The sequence below is a fragment of the Hakea prostrata genome, chromosome 8 (assembly GCF_041222555.1).
Source record: "Hakea prostrata isolate BN-2017 chromosome 8, UWA_Hpros_2, whole genome shotgun sequence".
Taxonomy (NCBI): Eukaryota; Viridiplantae; Streptophyta; class Magnoliopsida; order Proteales; family Proteaceae; genus Hakea; species Hakea prostrata.
The window spans coordinates 11,608,066-11,630,670 of record NC_142607.1 but is presented as its reverse complement, the minus strand read 5'-3'; the positions used below and the strand labels follow the sequence as shown (position 1 = coordinate 11,630,670).

Genomic DNA, 22,605 nt, shown 5'->3' with positions numbered 1-22,605 from the left:
CCAGAAAACACAACCTCATAAAGGAACCATGAGAGAGATCACTGGAGAAAGAAATCGCCAAACAACAAATGGAAACACCTTAGACTGTTCATGGAGATACAGGGTTTGAAGTTGCGAAGGAATCAACACCCAAAATCGTTGTGCATCAAAATGAAAGAGAGAAACACTAGTGGGTTGGTTGTACTGAAGGATGTCAGATTTCCAGTGGGGGATCAAAGTTGCAGTGAGGGATTGCCTGATGATGGAAAATGCAGGTGGAGAGATCAAGGGAATTTGGAAGACTGAATTCTCTCTCTTAATGTTCACATTCCACATTATGTCCTAGGATAGGAATATAAGGTCTTCCTGTTGTTTTGGACCTGCAGTTTGGCTGTTCTGCAGCTCTTCTTTCATTATATGTATTGTAGAGTTATGCAAAAGAACTTTTAAGTGGGGCCATCTTCAGTGTTGAAATGATTTTGCTGCTGCAGACATGAAAAGGGTTTGATTGGACGACTTTATCATCTCCTTTTCATTGTTTTAGTATTTAATTTAATTTCTCATCCATTTTGTATTATTAGATCAGAACAAGAATGTTTTTTTTTGTGTTCATGACTCATTGATAAGGTCTCTTCTGTAAAATGATTTTCCTCTATAAGATGCTTCAGAATTCCTTTTACAGTTTTATCGGATGACAATAGTATTTCTCTGTTGTTCCTTTTGTCAACAATTAACTCATATGATTAGTAGAAAGACAGTGGTGTTTTCTATTAAAATGATTTAGAATACATAGAGATGCCTGGATGTTTTTATTTGTCAAATGATTTTAGAATGCATAGAGATGCTTGGATATATCTGATTGCCTTGTAAATTGGCTTGTTTGTTAATCTCATTCGTTCCAAAGTGCAGGCTTTTGGCATTTGGTAACCTTAGAAAAGTTTCAGAGTGTCTTATTGGAAACCAGAAAGCTACCTACCTACCAAAGAAACATGGGTCACTTGTTATGGTCGGTCCACCTTCCTCTGTATGCAGACTATATTCACAGTACAAAATCTCAAGTAGAGGGAATGCTTCATTTGCGTTCTACAAAGCAACAGATAGTTTATACAAGAATAGTTGTTCCAAGAAGTTACCTGTCATCCCTACAAATAATTCTTTGACTCGACATGCCCATCTTGCTTGGAGAAGGCTTTCACAGATATGTTCTTATAGAAGTGCTGCATTTCCTCCAATTAGTAAGATTGCATGTGCTGTGAGCTTGGCGCTGACAAGATCACATCTGTTAGCTCCTAGTGTTTTTGCCTTTATCCTTGGAGAGGTAGCATGGACACAGAAAGCTTGGGCAGATTTGGAGTACTTTCCGACACGGAATTCTTTGTACATGCATGCACAGGATGGGCATGTATTTCTGGGATATTTTTTCTTCTTAGTTTTTGAATATTTTATGTTATTTTTGCGCTCCATATTTTTGTCAATTTTGTTTTTCCCTAGTGTAGCAATGGCACCATTTTCGGATTCTTTTGGGGTTAAATTCAGGATACTGTGGCTTCATACTGTCCGTCTTACACTTGAAAAAGCTGGTCCAGCTTTTATAAAATGGGGACAATGGGCTGCCACACGGCCTGATCTGTTCCCGGTAGATCTTTGTACTGAGCTTTCAAAGCTTCACACCAAAGCTCCAGCACATAGTTTTGCCTATACAAAAAAATCTATTGAGAAAGCATTTGGTCGCAAGCTTCTAGATATTTTCGAAGATTTTGAAGAGGAACCTGTAGCATCTGGAAGTGTTGCCCAAGTGCATAGAGCTTCACTAAGATTTCGACACCGTGGTCGCCAGATAAAGCCTTCTGTGGTTGCTGTTAAAGTTAGACATCCTGGGGTTGCTGACGCAATCAGGAGGGATTTTGTGATTATAAATTTCTTTGCCAAAATTTCGAGGTTCATACCTACATTAAAGTGGTTGAGGCTGGATGAAAGTGTGCAACAGTTTGCTGTCTTCATGATGTCTCAAGTTGATCTTGCAAGAGAAGCTGCCCATTTGAGTCGTTTTATCTATAATTTTCGAAGATGGAAGGATGTATCCTTCCCAAAACCTTTGTATCCACTAGTGCATCCTGCTGTCTTGGTGGAAACGTATGAGCAAGGGGAATGCGTCTCCCACTATGTTGATGAGCTGGAAGGGAATGGACGAATAAAAAGAGCACTTGCTCACATTGGGACACATGCACTTCTGAAGATGCTTCTGGTATGGTCTGCATCATGCTTTAGCTTTCTTTAGCATGTTTTTCTATCTCCTTTTTCTGTCTCTGGATAGTGGATAGTGACAAAGAGAATTTACATTGTTGTATTCTATCATGTGAAGCTGATATGTCCCTCTAGTCTGGTTGTTGATGGGCCATGTGTCATTTTCATCTCTATAAAATGCCATGTCTAGACTTGGTACCAGGTGCTTAATATCCACCCAAAGTAATATTAGATCCATCAATTCACTTAAGAGTGTCATCAACATATAAATTCTAAATCTTTTTTGTTGGGTACGTATTCTTTTCAGTAATTTTTCTATGAAGCATCTTGCACTGAACGAATGCCATTTTTTTATATCAATAGAATGGGTTAAAATGTACACCAATCCCCATTTCACTGAAACAGGTTTCACATGGTTATGTTGGAGTGCTACTTGAACCTGGAGCAATGGGTGGGAAAGGAAGAAGAGGTTTGAATGACTTAAATGGAGAAAGAATGATGTGAACCAGAATTCAGCCCCTGGCCGAAACCCTGGAGTGGGCCTCATGGCCACTCCAAAGTGGAGCATCTAGGGCTGGCCGAAACCTAAAAGGGGTAATTTGGTCAATTTCAGCCCTAATTATCTGCTGGAATTTAATTTCAGAATTTTGGATTTAATTTTCAGTCCAGTTGATTTGTTAAAAGCCTAACCCTTCCCATACCATCTCATTTAGTTTTGTTGAATCAAATCTTACCTAAAACCCTATCTATAACAAATCTAACCATACTATCCATTCCATCTTGATTTGGCTCAGTTGTTGGAAGATTCTAGGTCAACCCTAAATTTTAGGGAAATCATCCAAGAAACCCTAACCCTAAAATTGGGTTTCACATCAAGGAGACCCTTGATTTTGCAAAAACTCTGAATCATTCTCTTGAAACTCATCCACTTTATGATAAATGATCTGCTTGCCCCAAAATTTCCTGACCCAATAGGGAAATTCCAGTTCATTGGGCCTTTCCATACCATCAAGGCATCAAATAGAATGCTGCTCGGGTGCGATGTTCTAGGAGTCCAGACTAGGTGGTTGAAAAAGTTCTTGTATCTGTTGCGGTAGAGTGATCTTTCCTCTCTTCAAACTATGTGGTTGAAAAAGTTCTTGTATCTGTTGCGGTAGAGTGATCTTTCCTCTCTTCAAACTCTGATTTGTATTTTCATAGAGAAAATCTTGACCACCAATGGTTCAATATCCATTTTTCATCATATCTAAGGGATTCCTGGGTTCGGACTGAAGAAGTGATACATTGACCATTATCATGCTGACAGCAACCTTTTCCGTCCATGAAGTTTCCACCAAAGCACCTTCTGCTTCTTATAGTCAATGATCTAGAGCAGATTCATTCTCAATGGTTCCACAATGAATGATTCAACTTTTTTCGTCTGTTCGAGGTAGAGACTGATGATCTTCAGTGACTGATCTGGCAGAACAATTTAAAAAGCTAAAGCTTTCCTGGCATGGTCCTTTGAATATTCATCCACAAGAGAAAGACTCAAAAGCCCAACCTACGATTGTACACTATGCTTACCATATGGACACATTGAAAAGACGCAAGTCAGTCCTACTGGACAAACTTAAAACCCCAAATGTGGGTGATGGACTGACAGTATGCATGTGCATGATTCCCCACCACCATATCCCTCCCAAAAAAGGCAATGCATTTCTTCAAAAGCCTGCATCACTGAGTCCTTGCCTACTGAAGTATGAATTATGATTAGTCAATCTAGGCAGCTGTCTTGCCTCCTCCGTAACAGTTTTTCTTCAAACAAATTTATAGCAGGGTATAACTAGCTTTATTTTTTAGAAGAGCATCACATGCTTCACTTACAGCAATGTGAATCCTAGTAGCCAACAGAAGCTAACTAGAATGCCTCAGCTCTAGGTCCATTTGCTTTTGTCATGAAAGGTATGGCTTTGTCATTTTTATTGATGAGTGTTTCTGTAATTTTGCAGATCTAGATCTGATGCAGGGCATCCTTTTGATCTAGCAGCGTGCCTGTCAAAGAAGGCCCAGCCCAAATTTAAGCCCCAACCCCAGTACTAGGCCTTAGCCTAAATTCAAGACCATTCCAGATCTGTCTAGCCTGGACTGAATTAATTCCACCTCACTTGTCAATTCCTGGACTTCTAGGACACCAATACGAGTATTGTCTTGGTGTCCTTTCATACTCCTAGGCATTTAAATACTTCTCATTATGTAGTCTTGTTTCGTAGTTTACCTGGGAACAATTTTCTATTTCTTGGGGTTGGTTTTTGGGTCTAGTGCTTAATTTCTTATGTTTTGGTTTTGGTTTTTAGGTGGTGGTAATTCCATATAGCTTTGGAATTTCAACAGTTACTTTCTCCAATGCATGTAGCCTAGAGGCTGTTACCTCCCTTTCCTTCTATCAATTAAAATTCTGGAGCCTATGTTATGGACTACTGCTTTTTCTTGTTTTTCATGCTATACTCAATTAGCTGCCCCTCTAGCTTGGCCTGGCTGTTTGTTGCTTGGTGGCTGCATGCCAGGGAAAAGAATAGAAAAGAAGCATCTGACTGTTCCTGCATGCTGCATGCTTCCACCTTGTGTGGGAGCTGGGAGGTATAGTTCAGTTGGGAGAGAGCTGCTTTTTGTAATAGGGTTATCGATTATGGGTTGGATGGAAGAAAATGGTATATGAGCTGGTCTGGTCTGGCCTGGTCTAGTTGAATATATAAGAAACTATGGGGATTTGGCTTGTGTTGCAAGATGGTATATGCACTGTAACGTGTCATTGCCAACTCTTCATCCCTATCCAGTATAAACCATAAATATACTTGTTGAAGTATACGCACTTTGGGCTATTTTACTGTTCTTGTTACTGTTCACGTGAACAGTAACATGCTAGTGATGCTACTCTACTTTCTATTTCTAATGTAGGAGTCATTGCTACATAAGTTTTGGGAGTTTCTAAAAAACATAGTTTCTAATTTTGTGGTAGTTTATATTTTCAGAATTTTCTATTTTAGGAGCTAGAAAGTTACTAAAGCTGTAATTTTTTGTTTCTTTTTTTCTTTTTCCTAGAGGACAATTATTTGTTTCTCAAGTTGTAATAGATTCATTTGAAGTTATAAATAAAAGGGCTCTGTGGTTCTGCTGATTCTTCATCTCTCTTCTCTTCTTCTTCTTCTCTCTTTTCTTTGTTCAAGTTCAGCTGCTGTTTTGATTATTTAATGCTTGTTTTCTAACATGGTATCAGAGCTTTTTTAATCAAAACAGTGTTGTTCTCAAGTATTCTCTTCTGAAGTTCTCTTTCAGTGTTTCTCTCTTTCGTGCACAACCACCTATTGCTGTACTTATTTTATAGTTAGATCAGATGAATATATAAACTGATCTATTCTATTACTTACCTCTTATTTATCCCATAAGGGCCGTAACTTGATTGATTACTTTGATCTATTATTTTCTGCAGTTTTAAATCTTTTGGCAGATCTGTTTTTCTCTGCAAACACCTATTCGATTCTGTGTTGCAGAATTTTTCTGCTATTCTTCTTCAAGTTTTGGTGCGCAACCACCTGTTGTTGCAAATAATTTGCTACTTAGATCAGTTTTTCGTTCTACCCTATTCTGTTCTGCACTCTGCAGAATTCATTTTATGATTCTTCTTCAAGTTCTGGGCTGCTGGTTCATGAGTTTATACTACAGATTGTGGGATCTTTTGCTGGTTTCTGAAGATTTATTTGGGATGGCTACTGGTTTATATGGTTTGCTTCTTTGGTTGATAAGATCCTTATAATATCTTGGAGAATTAATACAAAATTTGCAAGAATTAACAAGATAGACTTTGGTTTCTATGGTGCCAGTCACCCCCACACCTCACAGCGGGTGTCCCTCACCTACGGCTACCTATGAAAGCTCTCATAAAATATTCGATACCTCTCCACTCAATTGTCCCTCTATTTATTACTTTCAACTAACCCTAATTCTCTCTTTCTCCTCCACTATGGCCTCATCCTAGGGCCCTAACACTACCGGCCCCTCGAAAATCACCTTGTCCTCAAGGTGATAGAAAATTTGAGGTGTGGTCTTCATGCTTCACATCACATGCTTGCCATATAAACATGCTAAGTCATCCTCTTGAATGATAGCCGTCCTTGGCATCCCATATGCCGGATACCCCCACAAATGTAAGCAGCCCATAGGAAGGAAAAAAAAACCTTGAAAATTTAAGCTGATCGAAAGAACACACGAGTAGTCATCCGACAGGTCAAATCCACGAAACAGGGCTTTCGCTCAACTATCAGATGCAGGGGAAATGGACCCAATCTGTCCGTAAGCCATCAGCAAACCCCTGTGAACCACCAAGGTGGCCCCATGAGCGTCGTCTACTGCGATGGTCGGAAGAGTAAAATCTGAAGAGGACGATGAGAGAATACCCTCGATCCCAGATGCCCGAGTGTTTGGTTGAAAAACTCCTACTGGGAAGCTTAGAGAAGTTGCTCGAGAACAGTAGAGGATTGTTCGGTCGAGCATCGCGGTCCTGGTATCCTGTCCTTTTGTGAACGAAATTAACCTTGTGAGAAACATCTGTTCTTTGCGTTTCTGCCACATGAGCAACCTCTCTAATACAGATCTGCAAAAAGATGGGAGAAATAGCATCAAAGCTTGGTGCGATACATTGGGTTTGGAAGATTCAGTTGCTGGCAACAAAACCAACGCCCAACGTGAGGCTGCAACTTCCTTGACGCCGCCTACTGTCTGTTGCGATTTCGAGAGGTTGAAGATGAGGATTTTCCCATTTTGTGGTTCGGTTAGGCCTTGGTTCGGTAAGTGCTTGGTTCAAAGTAATCTTAGATGTGGGCCGTGGTCTAACCGGGTTATTTGGGTCCAAGTGGTAAAGGAGATATATTGGGTATTGTTGGGAGGAACTGGGCCAGGCCCACAGTGGATCTTTGAATTGGTGGGGTTCACACACTTAAACCCATGAGTAAAAAAATATAACCTGGGTACTAGGTTAACAAAATGGGCTGAGCTTAATAGAATGAGTTGGGCCCATAGTGTTGCTTGTAGGTTGGTTAAACTTAACCACTTGAAATCATGGGCTAAGAAATTTGGGTTAATGCAATAGAATGGGCTTGGGTTTAATGGAATAGGTTGGGCCCAAGGGGGTTTCTTGGGGAAATTGACGGCCCAATCTTTGAACTTGGTTTTCTTTGGGCCTAAGTTTGATCCTTTGCATACCTGGGTTGGGCCAAATGGATAAGAATTTTACCTCTTAATATGTGAACCAAATCCATAAACCGGTTTGAGTTGAGTCGAACTAAATCCAAAAACCCTAAAACTCCATCGTCTTCTTCCTATCTTGCAAGACTCATCCACACCAGCTGCAATTTCCAGAATAAGACTTGCGATCAACAGCTTGCAGTGACCTTCCTCTTTTACCGCCGATTGAGATTCTTCCTTCCCTTCTTGAGTTGTTTCCAAAAAATATTTCGCAAGCGCAGCTTTGGAAAGGAGAGAATTTCATAAAGTCACTCTTGGAAACTCTTATTGGACAAGAGAAAGTCAATATGATATTGGCGTAGGTTTTACCAACGAAATGAATCACTTTATGGTCTTTCTCATTCGGAAGGCTCAGTCCCACACTCTGACTTCGATGGTGGGAACAACCTCCGCACTCCGGCGCTCCAATGAACAAGAGTTCTCCGCCTTACTATAAAAAGAATAGTGGTCGATCCCTTGGGAGTTACATTCTTAACAACATGTAATGTTCACGCGGTGATATTCTATCTTTCCAATAGTACTACCCTGTCATAACCCTCAATCCGAATAGGGAAACTGATCCTTGAAGATCTTCCCATATAGGAAACTTGCCCCATAACCGCAACTCTGTCACACACGAATTCTTCAGAAAATCAAGCTATCTCTGCTCCAATGGTGCCGACAATTCTTCTTCTATAGCTGTTGCCATCACCCATGGGGGTTTCGTAGGAGATCGAGCTACCCAATTGTCATTATCTATCGACAGACTGTGTTTCTCCCATGGTGGTTTTGTTAAGAACTCAACTGATACCTCATTGCTGTTGATTCCCAGGGTCTGAATTGCTTTGATGGTGTTTACAATGTCAGTTACTTCAACGTTTTCAGTAAACTTTAAAGGTTCAACAGGCAATCGTAGGTCTCCTTGTGCGTTAACCTTTTTCAATTTCACACGATTAGAAGCCCTTCCAATCTTCTCACCTCCATTGAAACTGAGTTTCAAAGAAGCTTCTTTGAAACTCGCCCAATCCAGTACTGACCACTCCCTCTGGTAGAGCCACTCAAAGGCTTCTCCTTCCAAATGTTGGAGAGCCACACCTAGCCATTGTTCTTCCTTGATCTAGTTCTCCCAGTAGAACAAAAGAACCTCTAAAATCCATCTCTGCACATCTCCTTCACCAGAAAACGAAGGCAGTGCCATCACCTCCCTAGATTGTGAATGCTCGATACCAGGTTGATAAGATCCTTATAATATCTTGGAAAATTAATACAAAATTGCAAGAATTAACAAGATAGACTCTGGTTTCTATGGTGCCAGTCACCCCCACAACTCACAGCGGTGTCCCTCAGCCTACGGCTGCCTAAGAAAGCTCTCATAAAATATTCGATACCTCTCCACTCAATTGTCCCTCTATTTATTACCTGCAACTAACCCTAATTCTCTCTCTCTCCCACATGGCCTCATCCTAGGGCCCTAACAGTGACTTATAAAGGACTCCAATAATATCTATCCATACTACTAACAACCCAGGGAATCCAAATAAAGATTGGCTGTATGTTTCAGTTTGCAATCCTTTATATGATGGGTCCTACACAAGTTTTTTTTTTGGTCTTCTCTAAGATTCGATCTACCTAGTATTTAATCCCTGGGCAGTTGTTTCCTTTTTATATGATAAGGGTTGCGATTTACCTATCTGGCTGTGTTTGCATCTCAACTACTGGTTTATATAGCCTACAATGCTATATAATGTTTCATGCGAATCCTTGGGCAACTGTTTCCCTATTTCGTGGGTGGAATTAATTTTCTGCAAGTTTTTTTTCCATGAAGACTTTTGTCAACTTTGTTTCTTCTAAGATTTTTTCGACATCTCAGACCTGAATTTAGGTTTAGCTAGGTTCTACTCCATTGACTATGTTGAAGTAAATGTAAATTTGGTAGTTTTACTGTTCACGTTACTGTTCACGTGAACAGTATTATGCTATTGTTTTTATTATATTTTCTATTTTTAATGTGGGAGTCTTGCTACATAAGTTTTGGGAGTTTTTAGAAAGTATAGTTTCTATTTTGGTGGTAGTTTCTATTTTCAGAACTTTCTACTTTAGGAGTTAGGAAGTTATTAAAGCTGTAATATTTTGTTTCCTTTTTCTAGAGGACAATTACTTGTCTCTCAAGTTGTATTAGATTCATTAGAAGCTATAAATAAAAGTGCTATGTGATTCTAGACTCTTAAGCAAGAATCACAAGCCTCTTCTACTAGTTCTTCATCTTTCTTCTCTTCTTCTTCTTCTCTCTTTTCTTTGTTCAAGTTCAGCTGCTGTTTTGATTATTTAATGCTTGTTTTCTAACATGGCATCAGAGCAATCAACCTAGGGATTATTTTCTCTCTCTTGGCTGCCCAGTTTTTTTCCCCCTTTTTCTTATCTAAGGTAGCCCCAACTTTCGCTGCAGTAATTGTGAATGGCTGTCCTTCTTCTTTAACTTTTGAAGCTCCAAGTATCTATGTATTAATACTACAAAAAGGCCCTAAGCTTTCTGGGGACATGTCTACCTATTTGATTCAACTGAGGCTGCTACTACATTTTTTTTGTGTGCAAATCTGAAGTTCAATCTGCACTATACTGATGTCTTGGGATTCCTCTTGATTCTTGCAAAGATATGCCCATAATTCGGATTGCAAGACCTAAGTATTGTCTTCCATTGTTTGTGCTATAAGTTTAGTTGCAAGTCTTATACTAGTACCCCTATTTCATTGAATTTCTCTCTTCTGAAAAATTCTGCTGCTACCTTCTTGCTTTACTATTTCTTCCGTTGTTTATTTCAGAATCAAATTTAGCCTTCTTTTTATCTAATACTTCTACAAAGACCTAGAGGACTACTTTTCCTTTATATCGAGATCTGTTAGAGTTTCAAATCTAGTAGAAGTTTGTTGCTATGGTCCGAGATCTGATATTATTTGCTACTGCAGCAACAGTTATTGCACTTCTTTCGAGTGGATTGCTACAACGACTACTGCAATTTTGAGATTCCAAGATGGTTCAATATATTTTTTTTCCTGATCAAATTTGCTCCTACCTAAGGGTTAGCGGTGGTCCAGAAATTTTTTTCCCCCTTGGTGCACAAGACTTTGTCTTGTGAGATGATTTTCTCTGCTTTAATCAACTTTATTGGTGAATATACACTGCTCTTTTGTGGCTGCTACTTTTCTTTCTTGGGTTTCTTTGTGTTCATACTTTAAGATGCTTGTCACTAGTCATCATTAATTGTCCACGTGTAATGCTACACGTGAGGGGGAGAATGTACCTTATTCTATATCTACTCAAGATGTGCTGATAGATATTATTTGTGAAGATCTTTGTCCTCAACTTATGGCATTCTATAACGATATCATTACATGTCTTTACCTATATTGTCCTTTACCTAACTACTTGGTCCGTAGTAACCCATACTACCTTACCTACTTGGTCCGCAGTAACCCATACTGTCTTTTACCTTACCTACTTGGTCCGCAGTAACCCATACTGTCTTTTACCTTATCTATTTGGTCCACAGTAACTCATACTGTCTTTTACCTTACCTACTTGGTCCGCAGTAACCCATACTGTCTTTTACCTTACCTACTTGGTCCGCAATAACCCATATTGTCTTTTACTTTATCTATTTGGTCTATAAAAACCCATACTACCTTACCTACTTGGTCCACAGTAACCTATCCTGTCTTTTACCTTACCTACTTGGTCCGCAGTAACCCATATTGTCTTTTACCTTACCGACTTGGTCCGCAGTAACCCATACTGTCTTTTACTTTATCTATTTGGTCCATAAAAACCCATACTACCTTACCTACTTGGTCCACAATAACATATACTGTCTTTTACCTACCTATTGTCTTTAGGTCTAATACTTCTACAAAGACCTAAAGAATTACTTTTCCTTCATATCAAGATCTGTTAGAGTTTCACATCTAGTAGAAGTTTGTTGCTATGGTCCAAGATCTGATATTATCTGCTACTGTAACTACTGTTATTGCACTTCTTTTGAGTGGATTGCTGCAGCGACTACTGCAATTTTGAGATTCCAAGCTGGTTCAGTAATTTTCTCTTGATCTAATTTGCTCCTACCTTATTAAAGGGTTAGTGGTGGTCTAGAATTTCCCCCCCCCCCCTTGGTGAACAAGACTTTGTCCTGTGAGACGATTTTCTGCTGCTTGATCAGCTTTATTGGTGAATAATACACTGCTCTGTGGCTACTACTTTTCCTTCTTGGGTTTCTTTTGTGCTCATACTTTTAAGATGCTTGTCACTGGTCATCATTAATTGTCCACGTGTAATGCTACACGTGAGGGGGAGAATGGTACCTTATTCTATATCTACTCAAGATGTGCTGATGGATATTATTTGTGAAGATCTTTGCCCTCAACTTATGGCATTCTACAACAATATCATTACCTATCTTTACCTATATTGCCCTTTTACCTACCTACTTGATTCGTAGTAACCCATACTACCTTACCTACTTGGTCCGCAGTAACCCATACTGTCTTTTACCTTACATACTTGGTCTGCAGTATCCCATACTGTTCTTTACCTTACCTACTTGGTCACAGTAACTCATACTGTCCTTTACCTACCTACTTGGTCCGTAGTATCCCATACTACGTTACCAAGTTGGTCCACAGTAATCAATATTGTCTTTTACCTACCCATACTTTACCTGTTACTTGCCTTCTTGTGAAGCATTTATATGGACATTGGAGTTGCAATTTTGAAGATTTAGTGTGGATTTTTCTCCCTGCTACCGGCATTACGTGGATAATGCCTTTTGCCTACCTACTACTTGCTTTCTTTTGAAGCATTTATATGGACTTTGGAGTTACAATTTTGAAGATTTAGTGTGGATATTTCTCCTTACTACCGGCATTATATGGATAATGTCTTTGATCCTGCTATACTTATGGACTTTGTTCGTCTTCAACATTGTCGATTGTTCTCAATATTGGATGGTTCTATTGCAATGAAGAATTAAAGTTTTTTTTTTTAAGTCGGTGTTGAATATCTCCTTGGTGAAGTTTTCTCAGTGTTTATCGACATCTGCCATTGCTACACGATTCAAGATTGGTGCTACTTTTCTAGTTTATTCTTATTGTGCAAGCTGAAGTTTTCTTTGTGTACACTCCAGCTTGAGGGGGAGTGTTGAAGTATATGTAAATTTGGTAGTTTTACTGTTCATGTTACTATTCACGTGAACAGTATTATGCTATTGTTTTTATTATATTTTCTATTTTTAATGTGGGAGTCTTGCTACATAAGTTTTGGGAGTTTTTAGAAAGTATAGTTTCTATTTTGGTAGTAGTTTCTATTTTCAGAACTTTCTATTTTAGGAGTTAGGAAGTTACTAAAGCTGTAATATTTTGTTTCCTTTTTCTAGAGGACAATTACTTGTCTCTCAAGTTGTATTAAATTCATTAGAAGCTATAAATAAAAGTGCTCTGTGATTCTAGACTCTTAAGCAAGAATCACAAGCCTCTTCTACTAGTTCTTCATCTTTCTTCTCTTCTTCTTCTTCTTCTCTTTTCTTTGTTCAAGTTCAGCTGCTGTTTTGATTATTTAATGCTTGTTTTCTAACAGACTACTATTGTTTCCATTTTGTATTGAATTTGGTACTACACTTATTTTGCTTTTTTATTTTTATTGTTTTTGATTATCCATAGTTGAACCTGTGCCTCTCCCTCCTCATCCATATTTTGCTTTTTATTAAATCCCATCTATACCATAACTCTTCGCCATTTGACTATGTTTACCATTGATACTACATATTTACCACATTACAACATTCCCTATCATGAGGAGAACTTGGAAACTATATTTCTTGGGATCTTTTTAAACTGGATATTAGTTATTAGTTGTCTTTAATTGTCCACGTGTAATGCTACATGTGAGGGGGAGAATGGTACCTTATTCTATATCTACTTAAGAGGCGCTGATGGATATTATTTGTGAAGATCTTTGTCCTTAATTTTTTTTTGGATGAATAAATAATATATTAAAAGAACAAACACTCATACATCAAGCCCGAGAATTCGCAAAGCTAAAGAGCAAGGACAAAGCAAAGGGGATAAGACCCAAGGAAAAGGGCTGAACAGTGGCCAAAAGAAACTATTTTGCAGAATTTTTCTTTTTCTTCTTCCTCTTGGAGGACCTGAGGTCAATCAGGAAGTCTTCATTGAACGGGTTGTGCCCTTTAGTAGGAGGATTACTTCTTCTACACTCGCCATGCTCAAGATCATGCATAGGAGGGGAAAGCGGAGAGTCAGGAGCGTGCTCAATAGGGATTAGATCACAAACCAGAGATTTGGTAGCGTGAGTGCTGGCAGAAGGCAGCGAAGAGGGGTTGGAGGGGGAAGGGAGAGAGGCGGTGAGAGGCATTCTACAACAATATCATTATCTGCCTTTACCTATATTGTCCTTTACCTAACTACTTGGTCCGAAGTAACCCAAACTACCTTACCTACTTGGTTTGCAGTAACCTATATTGTCTTTTTACCTTACCTACTTGGTCGCAGTAACCCATATTGTCTTTTACCTTACCACTTGGTCCGCAGTAACCCATACTGTCTTTTACCTACCTAATAGGTCCGTAGTAACCCCATACTACCTTACCTACTTGGTCCACAGTAACCTATATTGTCTTTTACCTACCTACTTGGTCCACAATAATCACTATTGCCTTTTACCTACCCATACTTTGCCTACTACTTGCCTTCTTGTGAAGCATTTATATGGACATTGGAGTTGCAATTTTGAAGATTTAGTGTGGATATTTCTCCCTACTACTAGCATTATGTGGATAGTGCCTTTTGCCTACACATACTTTACCTACTACTTGCTTTTTTGTGAAGCATTTGTATGGACTTTGGAGCTATATTTTGGAAGATTTAGTGTGGATATTTCTCCCTATTAACGGCATTATGTGGATTGTGTCTTTGATTCTGTTATACTTATGGATTTTGTTCGTCTTCAACATTGTTGATTGTTCTCATTATTTGATGGTTCTTTCGACATGAAGAATTAAAGTTTTTTTTAAGTTGGTGTTGATTATCTCCTGGGTGAAGTTTTCTCAGTGTTTATGGATGTCAGGTATTGCTACACGATTCAAGATTGGTGCTACCTTTCAAGTTTATTCTTATTGTGCAAGCTGAAGATTTCTTTGTGTACACTTCAGCTTGAGGGGGAGTGTTGAAGTATATGCACTTTGGGCTATTTTACTATTCATGGTACTGTTCACGTGAACAGTATAATGATAGTGATGCTACTCTACTTTCTATTTCTAATGTAGGAGTCTTGCTACATAAGTTTTGGGGGTTTCTAAAAAGCATAGTTTCTATTTTAGTGGTAGTTTCTATTTTCAGAACTTTCTATTTTAGGAGCTAGAAAGTTATTAAAGCTGTAATTTTTTGTTTCTTTTTTTTCTTCTTTTCTAGAGGACAATTACTTGTCTCTCAAGTTGTATTAGATTCATTAGAAGTTATAAATCGAAGGGCTTTGTGATTCTAGACTCTTAAGCTAGAATCACAGGCCTCTTCTGCTGGTTCTTCATCTCTCTTCTCTTCTTCTTCTTCTCTCTTTTTTCTTTGTTCAAGTTCAGCTGCTGTTTTGATTATTTAATGCTTGTTTTCTAACAATACTGTTTTCTACACTAGCTCCAACCAGTTTTCAGTAGTGAGATAGATCCTGCATACAGGTGCTGTGACAACCTTTCTGAACAATAGTTGACCACTATATCTGCTGGCATTTTAGTCTCGTGAAAGATTAAACACGTGGGCCTTTTTCTGGTGACCCCCGCCTCTCTCTATGGCTTGAGAATTAGTTGAACCTGCAGATCCCTTTACTTCGAGTCTGAAGATGAGTTGTTAGTAGGCTTTGGAGGGACAACTTCCTTGGTTTGGACACATCCTTGGGTCAACAACTCAGGCTAGATGTACTTAACAAGAAAGATTTCATACGAACCATGATGCAACATCAGTTGGTTGTTACACCGGCATACAAGGATTTCAGTGCCTAAACCCAGAAGAACTAGCCCGTGGTTTTTAGTCCAGTAAGGGTTTGAATTAACTTATAATATTCAGTTTTGAATTTTTTTTGGGTTACCTATGCAGGAGTTAAGAGTTAGGATTTAAAGTGCAAGTTATTGTCTTCAATTTCACTTTTTTTATTGGAGTCTTATTAATTCCCTTTATATACTTGCCTGTAACCCAACAATAGGCAGAGTGAGTTGAATAGAAGTTGAGGTTGCTCTTTGACAGGTTTGATTATGTGATTTCATTCTCTTTCTCCTGCAAAATTTCGATTCTCCCTACAGGCATGCCACCAAACCATTAAGGAGAGGAGACTTCATGCTTAGATTTTGGAAAGTATGAGTGGGAATAGAGAGTTTTAGATGTGAACAGGGTTGACCCCCCCCTGGCCGAAACCCCAAGTTGGGCCCAAAACCCACATAGGGGGAAGCCTCCCTAGGCTGGCCGAACCATGTGGGTCAATTTTGTCCTTATTCCCCCCTTAGACTAATTCATCCTCTAATTTCAGCACGTGTCTTTAGTTAATTAGGTTTTAATTCCAGCATGTGAGTCTTTAGTTTTTTAATTTCAGCATGTATCTTTACTTAATTAGGTTTTAATTTCAGCACGTGAATCTTTAGTATTTTTTTTTTAATTCCAGCATTTGTCTGTTAGAGTCTTTAATTAATTAAGATTTTAGTTTCAGCATGTGTCAATTATAGTCCTTATTTAACGGCTGAGATTCACCTTGTAAGGAGATCCCTATCTAATAAGGACTCCCATCTAGATTAGAAGACTTTTTGTAAAGGCTATAAATAGTCCCTCTACCTTATTATAAAGCTCAAGTCTGGGAGAATAAAAATTACTGACAATTGCAGCCAAGAAAGGTGTAGCAGCGTCCTATTGGGGTAGGACCTTGCGGTTGTCTAATTCTCTCAAACCCTCTCTTTTTCCTGCCATCCAGCAAGCAGTCCAGCAACACTACAGCAGCTTCCCTCTTCAAATCAGGTACACACAGTGACACAGCCCTTCCCCACTCCCCTAGCTCCATTGCAACCCTTTCCCTCCCCCTTCCCCTGTTTTGCGCAACATCCCCATCCCCATCCCCTGTCCCTGCACAACCCTAATTCCCCTTCCCACTTGCTGCCATGACCTGGCAGCAATCTTCCCCAGCCCCCACAACACCTCAGCACCTTCCCCTACCCCTTATGACCCCCCTAGCTGCACCCCTACCCTGCGATACCCCCCTTCCCCTCTCCAACCCTGTCGGCCCTCTCTCTGTGTCTCCTTTTCCTTGCAGCAGAACAAGAACAGAAAAACTGAAGAAAGAAAGAAGAAAGAAAAGAAAAGAAAAGGAAGAGCAAGGAAGAGATAGAAAGGTTCTTGTTTTCTTCCAAGACCCAACTCATAAAGAATTTGTTAAAGCCTCAAACTTAATTCCTTCCATCCCATCTAGTTTGTTAAATCCATAACCTACCCTTAACCTCTACAGTTGGATCTCCATCTTTATTTTAACAAAATTATCCATTCCCATTATTTGTTACAACCCGTATTGATACCCTACTGCCAAATAAACCATCCCATCTTAGGTTTTGTTAAAACCCTAACCTTCCCATATTTCCCAATTTATTCAATCTAAATTTAACTATACTATTCATTAGATTGCTGGAAGATTCTGGGAAACCCTTAATTTTACTAACCCTAAAATTGGGTTTCACATCAGTTTTGAGTAGGATGTCATAGTTTCTAATTGCCTGAATGACTCTCCAAACAGGCACTCTGAATTTCGTAAATAGAAAATTCCTTTGTGAGACTTACTTGTGACTTGCGAGAACATCACTTGGCCTAGGTCATTAGGTGAGACTCCTGTAGTGGGGATCGAGGTTTGACTCTATGGTTGGCAACCAGTGGAAATTTGGGTTGCACCTATCACTATCATCATCACCATCATTCATTCTCATTACCATTATGGATATTTTATTTTAGATCTGTAAACTATTCTCTATCGCAATTGATCTTGGCACAGTAGCTTCCCTGGCTGAACTAAATAAATAGCTATGAGTCCTATACCAAATTGTTATGCTGCAGCAGCAAATAGGAGTCAAATGCATGTCTGATGTACCCAGTAGTCAGTACCCACTATTACTTGATGAATAGTGTTAATTTAGAATTCATATATATAAGTTGCACATGCATTTGTTTGTATTTTAGTGGATTTTTGAAACTTTTTAATGCATTTGAGATGTGGGGTTTGAAAAATGTAATGAATAAATTAATAAGAAGCAAAACATAAAAGATGAAAAATGTAGATAATATATAGGTCATCTGGTCATGTCATTTGATTTTCTCTGGTTTGAATCCAAATTTGTCTAATGAATATTGTATCTGAATCTGATTGGATGTATGATGAGCTTTAAAAAATGTGCTCCATATTTGAGTCTGGAAGGTTATCAGGGTATGCAACTCAATCCAAATCTGTCTAAATGAATATTGTATCTGAATCTGATTGGATGTATGATGAACTTTAAAAAATGTGCTCCATATTTGAGTCTGGAAGGTTATCAGGGTATGCAACTCAATCCAAATCTGTCTAATGAATATTGTATCTGAATCTGATTGGATGTATGATGAACTTTAAAAAATGTGTTCCATATTTGAGTCTGGAAGGTTATCAGGGTATGGAACTCAATCCAATTATGTTGTCATAAAAGGATTACCAGCTTCCGTCTCTGATTACAAATTTACAAGTATCATCTCCAATTACCAATTCCATGGTAATTATGCACATGAAGCTCAATGACCGGATTTGATTTTGCCAAAATCTTTGGTTATTCAGAGTTAATTTGTGCACATCTTGATCTTTCTTTCATGAATGTTTGGATGAACTGGCAATTGTTGTTGATGCTTATCAAATTTAAATGTTTAATTCAATTTGCGTAACCCTACAGCTCGCTCTAGAGCTGATGATTTGTTGCTCTGGTTTGATTTTTCCATTGAAAAAAGATTTAAAATATTGGGTAGTTGGTATAATTGTTAGCAACTCCAGGGCAGATACATGTAATTTGCTTCGACATTTATTAGGAAGTGGATTTATCAAAGGGTATATTAATTACAATAATTATTTCAGGGTATTCTCGATGCTTACGACCTCCATGATTTTAATTTATAGAGAAGGAGACTAAACAGCCTCTTAAGTACATACAGTTGACATATAGTGACTCTTGGAACTCAAAGCTAAATGGAATTGTGGATTTTTAGAACCAAACCCAAAACATAGGAAATAAGTCTTTGACCTATAAACTATCTCCAAGAAATAGAAAATTTCCCAAGATTTAGGAACTACAAACAAGATTGAACGACAGAAAAGGTTTGTTATTGCTGGGAAAATGAAAAGACACAAAAGAAATACCAGTCTTATTCCAGCATTTGATTGCTACTGAAATTCCATGAATTGGTTCAGAGGGGTGGATTGTTTCAGCCCAGGCTAGACAGATTTGAATTGAACTTGGGTTGGTCTAGTGCTCCTTTGATGGGCTGGCTGCTGGATCAAAAGGTTGCCCTGCATCAATTCTCCTTAAAAGCATTTGTCTCTGACAAATTTAAAAGAGTCATGTAATGGGCATAGAGGTTCTGGTTGTGTTTCTTGAGATCATCCGCCTTTAGCCATGTGAGTTCCGTCTCCGGACGGCCTTTCCATTTCACAAGGAATTTATAATAAATTTCGCCACTGCGAGTTATGACATACTTGTTATCAACGACATTTTCAATGTCTCCCAAATGCTTGGATGAATTCCCTCGCGATAATGGAGCCTTCCTAGTTGAAGATGAAGGAGCTTCAATGACATCTGAGAAATACTTGATGGTGTCAATGTGATTAGCACCAACTGCGTGCCCGTCTGAATCAAATTCTAGCTTTTGTGCATCTGTTTCCTTTGTGAGCTGGCAATCTTCACAATACCAATCACGGATAGGGATTTTACCCGGCATTATTGACATGCAATAAGTATGTTCAGCACCATTTCTGCAGTTATTACATAAAACAAGCAGTTCTTTCCAACCTTCAACCCCACAGCAGTTACAGACTTGCACTGGAGATATGGTGTTGTCCTTGGATTCAGCAATAACCATAGGTTGGATGACATGTATCTCAGGATCCCTAGCTTCATTGACAGGAACATGGGCCTCTTCATTGATCTTGACAGCTTCTTTGTTCATATCAAAAGGTGATTTCATCGGATGGTTTTCCTTATAATCAGAGTTAGTCACTCTGGTGGTTTGGGGCTGATTGATACTAACTCAGGTGGTTTGGGGCTTGTTGATGATCGATCCTTTAATCATCTTCACCCCCAATAACTTTTCAGCTTCTCTGTTTCAGTATATCCAACACTGCTCAATTCAAGTCAGTTAAGTATTCAGCTGCTTCATGGATTTACATATCTTTGTTCTTGATTGTGGCGTTGTTCCATTACGTCGCTCAATCAGCCAAGAACTTCAATGAGTCTGCAATCCATTGTAAAGTAACATAAGTATTCTGCTTGTAGCCATGCTCTTATATCAATTTGATGGAGAATCCAAAGGGCTGAATGCCCATTCGGACTCAAGTTCTAAATCAAAGCTCCAAACATGTCTGCTTGCACTTTGTCAATTATTTGAAGCATGGAACTTTTATGAAGAATGAACTTCCTTCTTTGCACCCTTATTTATTTCAAGGTTCCGTTTATCCCCCTTCCCAACAAGTAAAGGTTCATAAATACGGAAAAGAAAAGACAGTTGGGCAGTTCGACTAGAAATGCTATGCTTACCCACAAGACTACTCCTCTTCCCGAAAGCTTCGTGGGGACTACTTTATGACAATGGACGACCGCCTGTAGGGGGTTTACTGCACAAGGCCCCTGCAGAGGAAAAGCTTTATCCTGTAAAACAGCCGTACAAAAGGTGGCAATACAAAATCCACTACTAATGACACAAAACATGATGTCCATCATGACAAAACCATTTGTTTCACATCACTAGACAACACCCAATCAAAGTCTAGGACTAGTTAGTCTTTGTATGTATGGTTGTCATGGAGTCACCTAGGCCACACTTAAACATATTGGTGCCTTCGTCTCATTGTTGGTGTTCTCTTGTGTCCCAGCATCCTATGATGCCGATACATTGCCTTGGACCAACCCAAACTAATGGGGGACATAATAGAGTAGAAACAAGGATAAAGAAGATAAGGGGAAGAAGGGAAATCTTGGAAGAATTAGTCTTGAAGAAGAGGAAGAGAGAGAAGAACACTCATAAGAAAAAAGAAGAAGAAGAAAAGAGGAGAGAAGGGGGGGGGGGCTGCAAACGCACAAAGCTCAAGCTTCAATTTATTTTTTCTATTTCCATCCTCAATAAGCTGATTACAAATGTTTAAATAACAAAACAAACATATTTGATACGAAAACAACTATAATAGGACTCTTGGTAATTTAAAACTAACTAAAACTTATCCTAGATATCCTACCCAAATAAAAACTTTGATTACATGATTATCCCAATAATAAATAACAAAATTCTAAATTATCTCTAGAACTCCCACAAAAAACAGTTCCTATTTTATCTCCTTGCAAGCTGGAGTTTGGGCCCACCAAATATGAAGAATGATCTCCTAGGGTACTGTTCACGTTACTGTAGCATGAACAGTAACTTCTGGTTCTGGTTGTGCTGCATCACAAACCATTTGGAAATCTAGAGGGAGATGAACCAGGTCCAGTTTGGGTCTTCTTTAGAGAGTAGGATTTTAGGATCAACATGCAGTAATTTTGTTTTGATTGCTTAAGTTGGAGATGGCTACTAGGATTTATTTCCCAAAAATTTGAGTGTCTTACATACAACAGGTTTCCTTTTTGTATTGCACTTTATTTAAGTATATGTAACTGTGCAAGTAGAGCTCACATTCGAAAGAATAGTAGCCTGTGGTTGTGCATGTGCACTTTTCTTCCTCGCCTTCTCTTTTTGAGATTTCTTCTCTTGCCCCCATCAACTCTGATTTTTCTCAAGTTTCCCCTCTTTTCCTAATTGATCTTCAACTAATTTGGTTTTAGAGCCAAAGGATCCATTGTCCTTCGGTTCTTCCACATCAATCTCTCTCATTCCTTTTCCTATCAGTTTCTTATATCTCATTCTTCTTCATTCCTGTTACCATTCTGCCACACTACCAATAATAGCAAAGTTCATTTTAATTAAATTTGTTTCCCCAAATCTCTCATCCTCTTTCCGGCTTTCCGCCACATTGTGAAACCCTTGCCCACTCCTCCCCCTCTCCCCCCACCCACCACGCACGCGCGGCTGTAACCTTCCCAACACCCCTCTGTTTTCTGCGGACAATTCAGTAGGTTTCTGCTTTGTTTTAGTATTAATTAAAAAAAAAAAAAACCCTACTGCTGCATATTGCCCTCAATTTTCATCTCTTGTCTATGACTCCACTGAAACCCAACCAAAGGCAAAGCCATCTTTTCATCTCCCTTCCTCACTGTAACAGGTGACCTAAAAATAAGAACCTCGTGAATCCCACCTTTTTCTGTCCCCCTTTTTGTGAACCAATTGAAACTCAGGTTGGAAAGAGAGGGACATTAAACACAAAGAAAAAAGAAAACGATTAGGCATTGAACAGAAAAGGAGGGAAAGATCGTACCTGCTTGTGAACTTATCTCCATCCACCATCGCTCCGAAATCAAACTGACTCCCTATTGAAGACAAGAAGATGAGTTGATTACGTCTTTTTCCAAATGGTAAGATGTTCTTTCTCCCCTTATATCCATTTTCCATATTGTCTGCTGGTCTTTTATGTTTCTTTTTTTTAGGTTACCAAATATAACCTTCCCAATCTCTCTAATTTTATTTAGTTCCAAGTTTGTCCCTTCCTTCTACACAACTCCGTTGACGCCTATGTTAGTGTAGTTAAGGGTTATTGCCTTTTTTTGTTGGTTTTGCAAAACTACCCCTTTTTCCACCTTGTCCTTATAGCCTTAATGCCTAGTTTGCCCTTCATCTTTAATTCTGAACCTTCTTTTTTTCCGTCCTTATTTTGATGTCCCAGTAA

At 38.8% G+C, this 22,605-nt stretch overlaps 1 protein-coding gene across 1 annotated transcript in view; it reads left to right on the top strand.

Moving 5' to 3' along the window:
• LOC149006902 (uncharacterized) overlaps positions 1–22,605 on the top strand; it is a 39,201-nt gene that overhangs the window by 1,463 nt on the left and 15,133 nt on the right. Inside the window, exon 2 of the mRNA XM_089166306.1 lies at positions 889–2,224. Coding sequence (XP_089022432.1) covers positions 889–2,224 — 1,336 coding nt within the window. The remainder of the gene's footprint in view (positions 1–888; positions 2,225–22,605) is intronic.